The sequence below is a fragment of the Rhinolophus sinicus genome, chromosome 1 (genome assembly GCF_057876585.1).
Source record: "Rhinolophus sinicus isolate RSI-liver-muscle chromosome 1, RSI-T2T, whole genome shotgun sequence".
NCBI classification, from domain to species: Eukaryota; Metazoa; Chordata; class Mammalia; order Chiroptera; family Rhinolophidae; genus Rhinolophus; species Rhinolophus sinicus.
In genome coordinates this window covers 212,561,511-212,577,573 of record NC_142501.1, presented here as the reverse complement: position 1 = coordinate 212,577,573, position 16,063 = coordinate 212,561,511, and the positions used below count along the sequence as shown (strand labels likewise).

At 56.3% G+C, this 16,063-nt stretch overlaps 1 protein-coding gene across 17 annotated transcripts in view; it reads left to right on the top strand.

Moving 5' to 3' along the window:
* The window catches only part of ABLIM2 (actin binding LIM protein family member 2), a 125,870-nt gene that overhangs the window by 97,226 nt on the left and 12,581 nt on the right, over positions 1-16,063 (top strand). For 9 of the 17 annotated variants that reach the window (XR_012492395.2, XR_012492401.2, XR_012492400.2 and 6 more), the window contains 3 exons: positions 9,069-9,130; positions 14,555-14,609; positions 15,911-16,026. Coding sequence is in view for 2 of the 17 variants with exons in the window: in XM_088793099.1 (XP_088649225.1) it covers positions 9,069-9,130; positions 14,555-14,609; positions 15,911-15,918 (125 nt within the window). In the remaining 15 variants the exon portion in view is untranslated. Of the gene's footprint in view, positions 1-9,068; positions 9,131-14,554; positions 14,619-15,910; positions 16,027-16,063 lie in introns of all 17 variants that reach the window. The other 8 variants (XR_012492397.2, XR_012492399.2, XR_012492403.2 and 5 more) reach the window with 4 other exon arrangements.

Genomic DNA, 16,063 nt, shown 5'->3' with positions numbered 1-16,063 from the left:
GGGCAGGTCTGGAAGGAATGTCCGGGCTGGCGTCCCACCAGCAGGCAGGGCGAGGGGCGCAGGGCTGCTCACAGGAGAGCCAGGGGGCAGACTCCTGAGCAGCCTTGGCAGCTGGTCCTCCGGCCCCTGTCTGCTCCCCGGCACCCAGGGCGCGGGTGGTGCTGGACAGGCCCCCACTCATCTGTCACACCTCAGTGGCCCTCCCACGGGGGGGGGGCATCAAGGCCTCAGCCCCCAGGCCCAGAGCCCTCAGGAAATTGGGCATCTCATGTGGCCTCTTCCGGCTTTGGTCCTTCTCTTGCAAGCTGGTGGCATGCCCACCACCTCCCCTGGTGCTCCTCAGTGGAGGCCAGCTGCTGCCCCCAGGGGTTCCCACTTCTGTCTGTGGCCTGTGCTAGAGAGGGGGCACCATGTGGGGAAAAGCCTGGGCAGGACACCAGCCACCCCGTGTCCCTCTGTCCCTGACGTGATGTGTGGCTGCACGTCTTGCCTTCATCTCTGCACCACTTCCTCAGCTGCAAATGCCAGGACAAGGTGCCCTGGGGTTGTCCCAGGTGTCCCACACGTGGCAGACCCTGCGAGGGCGAGGCTGTGGCAGCTGTTTCAACTGGCCAGTCACACAACTGAGAGGGCTTGTGTGCCAACTCCGCCCCTTGCTGTTGCATTCCCGTCACAAGCTGGGAACCCTTTGCAACCACAGATGGGAAATGGTCACTGCTCATCCCGGGTGCACCTGGCCTGCAGGAATCGATGCCTGTGCTGGAACTCATTATCTGACTGGGGCAGTGAGTGCACGTGTGTGCATGCGTGCGTGTGCGTGCGTGTGCATGCATGTGCGTGCGCGTGCGTGCGTGTGCATGTGTGTGCGTGCGTGCGTGTGCGTGCGTGTGCATGTGTGTGCGTGCGTGTGCGTGTGTGTGCGTGTGTGTGTGTGTGTGTGCGTGCGTGTGCGTGCGTGTGCGTGCGTGTGTATCCTTGTCCATGCTGACGCTTGCTTACAATGACTGTGATAATGATTCCATCATCTCTTCACTTTCTGCTGCTGCTCTGACGTCGGTCCTCTGAGCGGGAAGCCCACTATGTGTGGCCATTGCAGTCGTGCCTTTGTTTCTGTCCTGATGACGCCGCCTTGTTTCCTGGTGTGCACGGAAGTAGCAGTGAGGACCCAGGCTGCTGGCTGTGCCTAGATGGGGTGTGCCTTGCTTTTTGCCAGCCTCTGGGGAAATCTGAGCGATGGGCAGCACTCACAGAGTGTCGTCCACCTTCTCTCAGGGTTCCTTTGAGGCCCCCAATGTGAGGCCATCGACACCACTTCCATTCGCAAACCACTGTTGCTAAACAAGGCGTTGGCACACAGCGAGGCACGCCCAAGGAAGGTAGGCTTGTGACACTCTACACAGTGGGCTCTCAATAAATGTCTGTTGAATTGAGATGCGTTACATTCAACGGGTATTTATTGAGCACCCACTCTGTGCCAGACGCTGTGCGGGCGCTGAGGGGGAGACTGAGAAGACGAGCAGCCTGCCCTGGAGAAGCATGCAGGGACTGGGACAGGCAGCGACGCCGATGGGGCCGGCACACGTGCATCCCACCACTGCCGGCCCGGGGTCCTCTGTGAGCTCTTGGGGGCTGGTCACAGCCTCATCCCACTTATCACACCATCAGCACATCTCACCTGGGACGGATTTCATCCTTCAGTCATTCACCCATCCCTCCACCAAACATTCATTGAGCACCTACTATGTACTGGACATTGTGCTAGGCTGTGGACAGGTGGTGGTGAATACGGCCCAGTCCCCGTCCCCCAGCAGGGAGGCAATTGATTGGACAGCAGTGACAAGGGTGTGACATCCCTTTCCTCCATGGCAGTGCTTCTCAGCCAGCACTGCCTCCCCCTCCAAAGAGGGGCTGAAATCCCTATTTTATGATCAACTACTGCTGTTGTCCTTTACGTACACATAGGACATTCTCTGGACTATGCTTGTAGTAGGTTGAATTGTTGATGGGCCTGATTTCTGCACAGGAAAGGGACAGTGTTGATTTCTTGTTACAAGAAGAGGGTCTTGAGCCTTACAGGATGAGACCCACGGCCTCTAGAGGGACACAGGTGATGTGGGCCCCCACCGCTGGCCTGGACCCATGGATGGGCCTGCTACTGCTCAGGTCCCACCTTCCTAACCTGTCAGGTCCTGGCCCGGCTTTTGAGGTTCCTACATGCCCCTCTGGGTGGTCAGAGGGTGTCAATGTCAGACAAACCCCGTGGCCAGCCGGAGACCCCGCCCAGGGGACTCAGTGATCCCTAGAAAGGACGCTATGCTTGGAGATCAGGGTAAGAATTGAGGTGGCTCAGATGGGTGGCCCCTGTGTGGGCCCCTGTGGCCCAGCCCTGCCTGTGGCTTTGGCATTTGTGTCACCACCTGTCTGTCCCTGCCCGTGGAGTCCCATGTTTGATGGGATGTGCTTGTCTTCTCCTGTTGCCCACCCCTCTCCCCCTCCGGGCCTGGTCTGGGGCCAGGGTGGGACTGCCTCCCAGGGCCCCTCCCAGTGCCCAGGGGGTTTGAGGTTTAGGTGACAGCACTGCCCCTCCCTTTTCCTTCCCCTGCTAGCGGAAGGAAAGCGGGTTTGAGGCCTGGTCAGAAATGTCCTTTCTGCTGTCCCCTGGTATTCCTCTAGATTGTCAAGGTGAGAAGACATTCTTCTCACTTCTTTGTCCATGGTTGAAAGAGAGAAGCACATAGATTTGCTGTCTGCCAATTTCATGAGACTATCAGGGCTGGCAACATGTCCCGTTTAAGTGTCGTGACCTGAGGACCCCAGGGATAGAATCCCTTGGCACTAGGAGGACATGGGTGTCGTTTCTTCCTTTGATGACAGGCCAGACCAGGCCCAGAGTGAGGGCATGACCCACCCAACCTGCCACGACTATTCCGTGAGCGCCTTCTGGGTCCCGCACTGTCTATGCGCTGGGGTAGAGCCGAGACCCAGACACACAGCCTCCTGCCCAGGAGCTGCCATTCCAGTGCGGGTGGGGCATAGACAAGTTAGAAAGCCAGTTACGGCAGTGCCGCGCAGGACAAGAGGCTCAGAGGCGCTGCGGGCGCGTTCGGGGAGGGAGGAGGACGTCTGAGTGATGCTGGGGGTGTACACTTGACCGTGCAGGGACTTGAGGAGGCATGGCTGGGGGGGTGACAGCAAGGGGGTCTGGGTGGGGCTGAGGCTGGGGTGCGCAGGGTCACCTAGGGCTTTGCTGGCCTTGGGAGGACTCCAGCCTGGCCGCCGAGTGGAGGAATGGTCCTAGCGGGTCCTCAGCAGACCCTGACCCTACATCACGTAGGTTTCAGCAGGATTGAGTGGGGACAGGAAAGGCAGTAGGAGGTGGGCGGCATCATCCAGCCTGGGGGAGAGGTTCTAGAGGAGGGTGTCCTGGGGGTGTCCTAGGGGAGGGTGTCCTCACGTCCTGGGGGTGTCCTGTGGGGGCGGGGGTTTTAAGCAGCATGAACAGTACGTCCAAAGGTTTGGAGGAAGAGCAGGCTGGCCATTTGGGAACCAGGAAGCCGGTGGGGTGGCAGGAGAGGGGCCAGCCAGAAGCGACGTGGTCCGTGTGCCATCCTGCCCGCTAGGGAGTGGTCGCACTGCGGGCTGTGAGCAGGGAGATGAGTGGTCGGCTCTACCTGTTTCCAACACAGACGGGCCGCTTCACAGAGGAGGGAATGGAGGCTGCCTGGCCCGAGTGAAAGGGCCTGGGGCATCCAGAGAAGCCACGGAGGTCCCTGGAAGGGTCTGGATGGTGGGACAATGTTGAGCACTTAAGGGAGATGGGTGGCGGGGCTCGGGTGACACGGGGTTGCTGGCTCAGGCAGGCGCAGGCACCTTTGTTCAGAGTTGGGGGTGAACGAGGGGTTTCTTCAGGCTGAGTCAGGAGCCGAGCCATCCAGACTGCGCTGCCCAAACAGATGTGGACAGATGTCTGGGACCTCGGAGGAGGTCTTGGTTGGAGGCAGAGTCCCGGGGGGCCTTCGCTCCAGGTGGGCCTGGGGCGACCTGAAGCAGTGGTTGACCTGAGACCCAGGACATGCCCCAGGTGTGTGCCTGATAAAACGTGTTCTCGAGTTCGCGTTACTTTCTCGGAAGGACCTGAGGCCCAGCTAAGTGTCATTGTCCCGCCCACCCCAACTACTCCCATCCTCTCCCATCCCCATGTCTGCGAAACGCTGGAGGAGAGAGAGAGAGAGTGGGCAGGGCACCGTGAAGCGGGGTGGAGCTGCCAGGGCGGGAGAGCACCACGCAAGGGGAGGGGCTGGAAGCTGGCAGAGGGGTGGCCAGCAGTGCCAGGAAGACAGTGTCAGCCAGGAAGACAGGGAGGGAAAGGCCTAAGGGAGCTGGAGGGCGTGAGTCTGGCTGCCCCTGCGTCTAACAGGTAGCCAGGAGGTCACCAGGTGCCGACACTCCTGGGAAGGGACTCAGCCTGGTCTTTCTGTAAGGACTTGGCCTCCAGCTGGATGGGCAGACTGCCCTCTGTCCCTACTCCTGCCCAGTGCCCAGAGAGAGTGGTGGGAGCTCTAGACGTCAAGGAGAGGCCTTTGGCCCAGGAGCAGCCACTGTTAGCCCCTCACTGGTAGAGACCACCCCCAGCCCAAGTGCAAGAGTGGGGCACCGCAAGGCAGAGCCCACTGCCGTTCACGGACGGTTGGCTGGGGACTCTGCTTTTAGGAAACATCCCCGGGCCCCACTGTGCCCAGCAGGTGTTCATGGAAAGCAGCCAGTGTCTCCCTCCAACTCTGCCAGGGGTTTTAGACACCCCACCCTCCTGGAAGCTCTGTGTCCCCTATCAGCTCCTGGGGATCAGGGTCCAGTGGGGACCCCTGTGCCTCCCCCCCTCGCTCACAGCAGCTTCTCAGTGAGTTCTTGGGTGGTGGTGGCCCGGTCTTCTCTGAGCAGCACCTTCTCCCTTCTTGGGACCCACCACTGTTCCTGGTGGGGCTGGGGGGTGAAGGTGGCTGCAGCTAACACAGGGCAGTGACAGTGTCCACGAGATCATGTGAGGGGAGGCAGAGCTCCAGACCCAGGATGGAGTCCCAGCTGTGTGACCTTGGGCGCGAAAGCCAACTTCTCTAGGTTTGAAATCACCTCATCCATAAAGATGGGGATGATCCAGCCCTGCTGGCAGGAAGCATCCGGGCCTTCGCGCTCACACGTGGGCACGCCGACATCCTGTGGCCTGGGCCTGTGGGATGTCACAGAAGAGCATGGGCACATCCGCAAGCCCGGCCGTGGTGAGCTGCCCCCCCCCCACACTTGCTTCTGAAGCCTGGAGCTCAGACTGTGCGAAGCGCCTCCAGGTCACAGTCACTCGGAGACGATAGGCGTTCCAGCCCCTCCTCCTCAGATGGGGAAACCAAGGCACAGAGAGGGCCGCACGCCTGCACAGGGCCCCACAGCTGCACCGTTCCCTGCCCGTGCATCCGTGAGCAGAAAACCATTTGTGAACCTGGTGACACTGATGAAGACCCGCTGAGGGAAAGGCGTAGTGGTCAGCCGTCCTCAAGTGCCCCTGGAGGCTGTCGCGATGAGCTGCGTCTGGAACAGTCGTCTACCTGCAAGGTGCTCTCCTTGCACATCCAGCACTTACTGTAACCTCCGACGAGCCCGCACGGAAGACGTACAGGCCCAGGGAGACTGTGCTCAGGCCCCCAAGAGCGGTGCCAGGAGAAGGCCGAGGGCAAGGTCGCCACAGCTGGGCTTCTGGGAGGCAGTGGCAGGGGAGCCTGGGTACGCTGAGCTTGGACATGGGGAGGAGGTGGTGTCCAGCACTTACAGGGCCTGGTGACACTCTGGGCCATGGTTACCCAGCTGCCACCTTGTCCCAGGTCCAGCACACCTGCCTTCTCGCTCCCTAATGCACACACACAGAACACACTGCCAAAGCCATCTGATGCCATGTGACAAGCAGGTCCCTAGAAGATGCTCATGCCTGCACTCCCTCCCCAGGACAGAGCTTCCGGGGCAGATGCGGTTACTGCTTCCTGAAGCCAAAAGTCCTGGACTCTGGTCTTATCTTCTTCATGAGCAACCATCACTTAAAATCATTAGGCCTCAGCTTCCTCACCTGTAAAATGGGCTCGTGTAATGTGTAGACTTGTGAGGGTCAAGTGAAATCTCTGAACATGTGAAGAGACTTTTTAAACCAGTGGTTCTCAACCCTGGCTGCACCTGGGATCACGGGACCTCTAAAATCTACTGATGGCTGGTCCCACCTGACGAGAAACCCATTTTCATAGTTCTAGGTAGCAACCTAGGGGATGAGATGGTTCAGGCTCCTCTCTCCCTGCTTTTCCCCACTGAGTGCAACGGAAAAGCCTGGAAACAACACAGCAGATAACCTCAGAACTCTGAAGGGTGGAAAAAGGAAGATGGACTGGCTAGGGGACTTGCAAAACACAGGACCCCATGTCTCCCTCCTCCCACAAGGTGACCAGGTAGATGATTTCCTCCCCTCTCCGTCCATGGCTGGCGTCTCTCACCGCAACTTGGGCTGCAGAACAACCAGAGAAGCACATTTTACCTCCTCAGGTGGTGAGCCCTACGTGGATTCAGCAGACCAGAGAGCTGCTGAGCATTCTGAAAGCTAAATTGTTCCCCAGACCACAGCACATAAGAAGCCAGGCCCTACATGTTAAATCTAAACAGGGTGGCAGCCTGATACAATAGAAGACTTAACCAGCATCCAGAGTCTCCCAACATAAGACACCAAATGCCCAGGAACAATAGAGAGGTGGTCCTTACACCAAGGACCACGAAGATTAACTATTTGAACAAAAAAAAAGACAACAGATAATCACCGAGAAGAATCTGATGCTGGAGTTAAAAATCTAAGGATCTTTAAGGTGTAGCCGTCACAAAAATGCTCCAACAAGCAGTTACAAATATGCTTGAAACAACTGGAAAAAAAAAAAAAGTGAATCTCACCAAAGAAATACAAGTTATCAAAAAGAATCAAATGGAAATTGTAGAACTGGAAAATAAAATAACGAAAATAAAAAATTCACTGGATGGGTTCAATAAAAGAATAGAGACTAGGACAGAGGAGAGAGAATCAGTGAATCTGAACAATAGAGGAAAAGAGCAAGAAAGAAAAGAACAGAGCCTGTGGGGCAATATTTGCATCATAGGAGTCCCAGAAGGGAGAGAAGAGAGTGGGTCTGAAGAAGTATTGAAAGCAATAATGGCTCAAAACCTACCAAATTTGGCAAAAGACACAAACCTACACACTCAAGAAACTGCGTGAACCTCAAGTAGGATAAATCCAAAGTAATCCACCCCAAATCGCATCATAGTTAAACTTCTAAAATCTAAAAACAGAGGAAAAAAGTTGTTGAAAGCAGCTAAAAGACGGATTTCTCTATAGGGGAACCCAATTCAAATGACAGCCGATTTCTCATCAGAAACCATGGAGACCAGAGGAAGTGGCACCATGTTTTCCATATGTGGATGTGAATTCTATATTGGGTGAAACTATCCTCCAGGAATGAATGGAACATTAGGACTTTCTCAGACAAAGGAAAACTTAGGAGAATTTTTGGGTAGCAGACGTATTTGGCTAAAGGAAGTTCTCCAAACAGAAAGGAAACGGTAGCAGAAGACGGCTCACAGCTGCAGAAGGGACAGACATCACAGTAGGTAAAAATGGGGGTGAATATAACAGGTGCGTTTTCTTTTCATCAGTTTCTTAAATCATATTTGATGATTGGAGCAAAAGTTACAATACCATCTGTGTGAGTGTTCAAGGTAGGTAGGAGGGATGCCTGAGAGAATGGTAGCTAGAAAGTCACGAGGATAAAGTGACCTCCATGGAAGTAAGGTTTCTACACGTCTGTGGGATGGTAAGATGTTGAAACCGGAGCACGGGGGTTTTAAAAGCCATCCAGGTGACTGCAGTGCGTCTAGGTAGAGAGTCACTGGCTTAGAGCGGCTAAGCATACAGGTGAGGGCATTGCGGTGCTGGAGACCCGAGGGTAGTGCCCCCCCCCCCAGTGTGCATCAGAATGCCCTGGGTCACAAGACCCCAGCCCCAGAATTCTGATGCAGTAGGTCTGGGTGGGGCCTGAGAATTTGCCTTCCTGACAAGCTCCCATTTGTGGAGGATGCTGCTGAGCCAGGGACCCCACTTTGGGAACCACTGCTCTAGCATCTTCAGCTGATAAGTGGCTCCTGTGTCTCAGGCTCAACAGCCCCACATCCCCGAGTGCGCCTGGCTCTGTGCAAAGTAGGAAGCAGCTGTGTCCAGGAAGGGTCCTAAGACAGTAAGGCAGGAGGCCTCGTCTTGCATCCCAGGACTGAGTGATTTTAGGCGGGTCCCTGCATGTCAGGACCTCGGTTCCCCTTCTGTGAAATGGGCACAGTGGGCTAGGTCATTTCCTGGGTTGGGGAACCCTGCTCCTGCAGGGAGCCAGGCTCAGCCACTCGTCCTCCCTCCCAGTACGCATCCCACACTTACCTCTGAGCCGCGAGGGCACTGCAGAGAGCTCCACTCTGCTCTCCCCAGACCTGGCATCGAAGGGGTTGCCTGGGCGATCTCCCAGTGCCAGGGCCAGCCCGGCTGTGAGCGACAGAGGTAGATCAGACAGACGCTTTCCGTGGACCCAGGGCCCTGTGTCTCAGACTGGCCCTTTTTCATTCCGAGAGAAGCCAGAAATTAGGATTTTAATGTGAAATCCCCCAACTGTAAACAGCTCAAGATATTTTAAAAACATGAAACGGTCTCCAGGCTGCCTTTGGTTGGTGGTGGGCTTCCGTTTGCCACTCTGGCACAGGATGGCACAGCCTTACCCCTGGCCGTCAGAGAACACAGGTGCCCCCGGGTTGGGCTCAGTCTCCGTGGTGTCCCTGGTGTCATGGCAGGCGCGGGGACATCCGTCTGTCCTGACTTCTTCCTCAGTCCCTGGGGACAGAGGTCATGACTGAGGCAGGGTGTGATGGTCCCCTGCCCAGCCCCCTGGCCTGGGCCGAGCTATCCTCCCACCTGGCCGAGCCTGCCCGTGTGTGACAGAGCTGTGCTGTGTCTGTTTCAGGATTCCCCTATTCCAAATCTGACCCTCTCCCAGGACACGGAAAGAATGGCTTGGACCACCGGGTAGGTACCCCACTCGTCCCCGGCACGCACGCGGTGTACTAACCATCACTGAGCGCAGCTTCTCGGCCACACAGCCAGGAGGGGGGGTCCCTGAGGGGCCCCGGGGACCCCGCTCGCCCACCTGCCTCTGCCTGCGGCTCCTCCCAGGGGCCACACCGCTGCTTCTCCAGACCAGGCCAGACAGGACGGGCAACAGCCCTTTCTCCCTCCCCTGGGCCCCCCACCCACAGGGAGACCTCAGTGTGCGAGGGCGGGGAGATGGGGGCCACTCAGAGTGGTCAGACCTCCTTAAGGCCCCTCCTGACTCACAGCCTTCGGTGACCTGGAGCCTAATAAGAACCTTAAATGTGAGCCGAGCATCTGCTTCCTTTCCCGGAAGGCCACTATTGTCACCGTCACCGCTCCTGGTGTCGGGGGCCGCTATCATCACCGTCACCATTATCTCCCCGGATGTGCCTTTAGCACCTGTGATTGCCACTGGAGTCCCCACAGAGTCACTGGTTTCTCTGCTCCCAGCTGAAGGCTGGGTGGATCCCCGGCCCTGGTTTTCCCACTCACAAGACAGCTGAATGGGAGCCCAGAGAGTTTGCTGCCTGATTTGTCCCCCACAGAGGGGTGAGGCCCTGAGGAAGTGATTCATTACTGTCCCTCTTCCCACAGCTTCACTCGATGTCCAGTGAGGAGCCCCGGGTGGGGTGGGCGTGCTGGCCCCAGAGCCCCTCCCCACACACAGTCCCAGGAGACCTGCCTTTGCCTGGCGACCTCTTTCCACTGAGGGTTTGTCCAAAACCCGAGGCAATTCACCCTCAACAGAAGCCACTGAAAGCTGAGTCCCCATTTGTTGAACAGCCGTGGTCTCGGCAGTAAGTGTGTAATGCAGGGACAGCCTGCCCCAGGAGGAGCTCGTAGCCAGGGGCCAGGCCACAGGGACATGTCCAAGAACAGGGACGGTCACCAGAGCTGCAGGCTCCTCTCGGTCTCTGTCGTGCCCGGGCTCTGTCAGACGTGCTGCCATGGAGCCTCTGCATGGTTCGACTCCAGTGACCCCGCCCCTCCCACTAACCCCTCCTCCTGTTTGTCCGGGATGGGCTGCGTGGGGCCGCGCATGCAGCATGCCTCTTTGAATTTTCTCCGCTGGGTTCCTCCACCCTTCATGTTCCACGTGGAACATGGGAGGATGAAAAAGCGGGACCATTGTCCACAGGGTGCCACGGCACCAGGAAGCTCAGTGTTGGGTCCTGCGGGCAGTAGGGAAGTGGTCTGGAAGGTTCTCTGCTCACCTGGAGCAGCTGTTCTCTGACTCAGAACAGAGCAGAAGTGGAGGCTCGACAGAACCAAGAGCCACCCCTCTGTGACTGTCACCCTGAAGGGTCACCCTCTGTGACCGTCACCCTCTGTGACTGTCACCCTGAAGGGTCACCCTCTGTGACCTCACCCTGAAGGGTTACCCTTTGTGACTGTCACCCTCTGTGACTGTCATCCTGAAGGGTCACCCTCTGTGACCGTCACCCTGAAGGGTTACCCTTTGTGACTGTCACCCTCTGTGACTGTCATCCTGAAGGGTCACCCTCTGTGACTGTCACCCTGAAAGGTGGCAACAGCACGAGGAAGCCCAGCGTCCTTCTGCATATGCTTGGGGTGTCCACAAAGCTGGGGTTCATGGTGATGTGACAGCTCAGCTTTTCACGCTGCCCACGTGGGGGATCGGGGAACGGTACTCGTGACTGCTTTGGAATCTGCCCCCATCCTGGCTAACGTTCTCTGCTATGTTTTTCGCTCTTTCTAAGACTCTTCTGTAATTTGATGCCCATTTCTCAGTGGGAGGGCCAGATCATTGATCTCTGGATGGCCAGCCTTTTACAGTGCAGCCGTGCGGGCAGCTGGACTGTCTCCCTTCACCCTGGCGGTCCCCAATGACCACTTGTCCTCCCACTACGGTCGATGGCCGGAAGTGCTCCCACATCACTTGTTAAGTTGTTTCTTGGTTGGTTTTCACTTCCAGGAAGGATTCTTGGTGGCCTGAAGTAAAAACACAGATTGAGTGTGACCAAAACCCCACTGACACCAAGTCACAGGGGAGGAGAGGAGGAAACCGTGGGAGGAAATGACATCAAAAACAGACAAAAGGACATTGTGTGAGGAAAACTAGCGAAGCTTAGCCCTGAGCGCCTCCTGGCGAGGGCACTGAGGCGAACGGCCGGCTGTGTAGGTCTCATGGTCCGCTGGATGGAAGGGAAGCTGTTCGTGGGCGCGGAGGTTTTCCTGGTTCTTACCTTGAGAGGGATTTGGTACCAGGGCCAGCACCATATGCCCCAGAGCTCGTCAAAGTGTCCAGACAACCAGCCTGGCACAGAGCCTGACCTTGGCACATGCTCACAGCACCCTGTGGAATGAGTAGGGTTGTAGCCACGTGCTGCAGGCTTTCCTGGGGACGAGAAGCGTTGATCCCAACCTGTGCCCCCCACCTGTTATTAGAAAATGGCCACTGGCCCCCAACAGACCCTGGTGGCAGCCCCTGGAAGGAGCCCCATCTTGAAAAACGCAGATACTAAATATGAACAGATTGAATTCTCCTGTGAGAAGACAGACTGTCAGGTTAGAATTAATGTTAATAGCATAAAGAGGGGACGCTTGTTCATGGTGACACGATATTTACAGCAGGCATAGCACGCGTAAACTTAAATGCACCAAGCTTGACAAAATACAAGTAAATTGATTGCTGTCACAACAAGAATGGTAGGCGATTTGACTGTGATTCTCTTGAAATCAGACGTATGGATCTAGTGAAAAAGTAAGGAAAAGTCCATGGAGGAAGTGAATAGTGCAAACAGCAAACTTCATCTAACAGGAATACAAGGAAAATGGATATCTTCTGAATCCGTTTTTCACATGTCCGTTGAGCATTTACAAAAATGTTCTTGTGTGTGACTACAAAGAAAACCTTAACAAGTTAAAGAAGCCTGATGTTTTCCAACTGGAATGCTGGAAAGAGCACGTGCGTTGGCATCAGACAGCCCTGAGTTCAAATCCCAGCTCTGCCGCTGACTGGGTTTGTGTCTGGGCAAGTTACATACATTTTCTGAGTCTCTATTTCCTAGTCTTTAAAAAACAATTATCCTTACCTTACTCTGACGACAGATAACATTATGGCTGTGAAATCTTCTCATAAGCGCTATAGCGTGGTTCCCACATGAGTAATTCTTATCAAAGCAAGCTGCTCCCCCTTCTCACTTCCAGGTCAGTGGCTTCTGAGTGAAGGGGCACAATCCAGCTTGAGCTTTAGCAAGAGAAACACATGGCCAGCAGTAAAGGGCCACAATCTCACTCCTGCTATTAGCAATTCTAGTATAATTTTTAATAAGTAAAACACAGGAGTTAAGTTTTTTACAGTTCTGTGTATTAGCTGTTTGATCTTGGGCAAGTTGCTTAACCTCTCTGAGCCGCATCCATGAAATGGTGGTAAGAATGCCCACCTCCTAGGGTTGCAGCAGAGATCAGTGAATGTGTCCGCAGAGCAGGTAGCTCATAATGCTAAACAAGTGGGAGAGGTCAGTAATTTGTTTCTTTCACATTCTCTGGCCCTCTGCTGAGAACTGCAGGGGAATCGGCCAGGGCGTGCCTGCTGGCACGGCCTTTGTGGAGTTCCCCTGGGCACTTGGCTCTCCGGCCGGTTCACATGTATAGCAGCAATCCAAGGCTCCCGGCACCAGGGAGGTCTTGAGAGCCTAGCCCTAGAGGCACCTAGAGGACCGGGACCCTGCCCTGTCACTGCTCTGGGCTGACACGGTGCCCCCCCCTCCACCCACACGACGCCCCAGCTGGGAGGCTCCCATCTTGTCCCGACGCTGGCCGACCAGCTTCCGCTGGTTTTGCCGCTAGGAAGTGGACGTCCAACTGCCCCAGGTGGCGCTGGCGTCCCGGGAATTTGGACGGCCTGTGATGTAGACAGTGGGCACGAAGGGGCGGCATTTCTCTTCTGTGCCACAGACAGGTGGGAGGAGGCAGGTTTGTTGAGATTCCCTGACCAGATAGGTATACCTGTGGGTGCTTGTCTGTGTCCTGAAAAAATGTCTCAAAATGTATCCTTGAAACTAAGGACCATTGTGTTGTGCCGTGGAGGAGGTAAAAGGTCATGAAGAGTCACTGGGTGGGAGCAGACCCCTGCCTGGGGGACCCCAGGGCTGGGACGAGGCGAGGCGAGTGAGGCACCTACCAAGAGACTGAGTAACCAAGATAAATGTTTTAATGCAATGTTTCTTAAAATCCAAATTAATGCAAAAAAAAAATCTATGATAAACAAAATGTCAAACGTTCAAACTAAGACTGGCTGCAACCCTGCACTTACATGCTTACCCCCTCACCGCCTCGGTTTCCCTTGTTTGTCCCTGCTGCTGTCTGGGATCTTCCCTGCCCCGCACTCTCTAGGACTGTGGCCAGCTCCTCACTTACCACCTCTTGCAATGAATTAGTGCTGAAAGCACTTTTTCCTGTAACAGAATCCGGGGGTGAAGAATATCACCTCCCCTTTACCTGCAGAACTCTCTCCTTGAAATTGGACCCCTCTACGCAATTCCAGGAGAGCTGGCTGACAGCCCTGACCCTGTGTCGGACCTGTACCAGGTCCTGGGGATACAGGCCCGAATAAAACACTTCCTTCAAGGGGCTCAGTCCACAGTGGGCTGTGGACACACGGCCACGACAGTTTGGCCCTCGGCGCAAACGCCCAGGTTTAGGAGTTGAAAGGTGGAGAGATGGACAAACCCCTGCAGGGCTCAGTGCGTGCTTACCAGGCAGGGACCCTCCTGAAGCTTTGCAGGGTGGCATTTGCAGGTGGGCAGAAGGGAAAGAGACCCAGACATCCACGGTCATGATGCACTAAAATGGCAAAGCTTGCTGGTGAGGCTGTGGGCAGGTGAGGGAGGCGCCTGAGACAGGTGGTGGGGCCCTCAGGTCCACGTCCCCTCGGGGTGTCACCCTCTCAGTATCGTCAGTTGCAGCCACTCTGTGTGGAGTGCTCATGACACACCAAGCTGTACAGATACTAGTCACCGAACAGCTGGGGACGGCGGGTTCTGGAGGGGAGCAGAGGTGCGATAGAACGGCCTCCCACTGTGCTGGGGCCCCACACCTAGTGAGCCTCCCCTGGGGTCCATGCCAGCTGCAGAGCCCAGGGACCAGGCACCTGGGAGCCATCTTTAAAGGTGGTTCGATGGGGGTGCCTGGGCAGGCAGGGCCAGCAGAAGCCTGGAAGGTAGCAGGAGGCGTGTGAGCAAACCTGCCAGGTTGAACACAGCACGCCCCTTCCAGAGCCGGCATCTCGAGGCACGGTGGTCAGACACCCTCCCCACCCAGGCGGAGAGGACCCAGGCGTCACTGCCTGCCCCTGCAGCCTGCCTCCTGCCACCCTCTCTCTTTCTCTTCCAGAACGCCAATCTGGCCTCTTGTGGAGCAGACCCGGATGCCAGCTGGGGCACGCGAGGTACAAGGAGCGGAGACCCCCATGGTCTCTGGCTGGGGCCAGGGGTCACTAACACGTTCTCACAAGTCTCATTCTGAAACCACCCCCTCCGGGGCCAGCTGGCAGAAGGCTCCAAACCATGTGGGATGGGGGTGCCCATTCCCCACTTCTTCCAGTCAAGGATCAGTTTACCTCTATTCTAACATTACCTTAGGCCCTCCCTCTCTCCCATCAGTCCCTGTTCTGACTTGTTTGTCACTCCGGTCTCTTGGGGAGAGAGCTCTGTATGGGAATCACGTCCCATGCCTGGGCACAGGCCAACCCAACCCCCGCTGTACATTTCATGGCACTAAAGGGAGGCAGAGTCACAGCAAAAGGCCATGGATCTGAGCCGAACGAAGCCGGTCAAACCCTCCCACCCTCGCTGGCTGCATGCCGGGAGGGCTGCCTGCCGGGAGCTTGGCCATGACCCTGGTCACGTGCCAGGTGGTTGACTGAGGGCTCTGCCAGCTCTGAGCTGGCCCCGGGCCCGTGCAATGCTCTCTCATACCCTCACCCAGGGGATGGCAGAAGAGGGGGCAGGTTCGCACTGGAAGGCAGAGTGTGGGGGTGTCTCAGCCTGCTCCCTCTAAGGGGTTCTGCAAGTCCCCAAGCTCAGAGCTGGCACGTCCAGAATCCTGCATGGCACACTGGGAAGTTCAGGGACTGGCTTCCCCGCACCTGGGCCCGCTGCCAGGAACTCTCTCTGGAGACAGGCTTGTGGCCTAGGTTCTAGAGTTTCTACTTCTGTGGATTCTGTGTGTTCACGGAGGCCTCCTATTCATACATTGTTATTTTTTTAACAAGATGCTTTTAATCTGGAGGGAAAACCTTTTAAACACTAGTGTGCGAAGCTCAGTAATTTAAAAGGAGGAACTAAAGGGTTAAGAAGGTAAGCTAGTAAGGGACTGGGGGGTTAGACCCCGGTGAGGCTATCAGTCTCCCTAACACCCCCAAAACGTCTGCCTGGAATGTCCACTCCACAGAGAGGTAAGCTGAGGCAGGCTGCTTTCTCAGGGTAGCCCGGACCACCAGAAAAGACAGTGCCACATCCGGCTCCCAGTCTGGCTCCAGCCTCCTGCCCTTGGTTTCTCACTGAGACCCTTAGAGCCCCTCCCCCTGTGGCTCCAGTGCAGCCGCTGGGCAGACGGGGTGACCAGCATGGCCCAGCCGTCTACAGGGGCTGGGGAGGGGGTGCCCCCAGACAGGACTGCTTCCATCTTTGGGCCCAGTTCCTGTGCTCTCTAAACGGCCACCTGTGGTCCCCACTCTCTCTCTTACAGAGTACAAGGTAAGAGGGGCCGCCCGCCTGTGCTGACCTCCTGTCGCCGTACCTGCCCAGGTTAAAAGTTCCTTTTGTGCTTTCTCTATGAAATATGTGTGTCAGATGCAGACGCAAGTATGTACCTCTCCCCTGGTCTGGGCTCAGTGCTTTC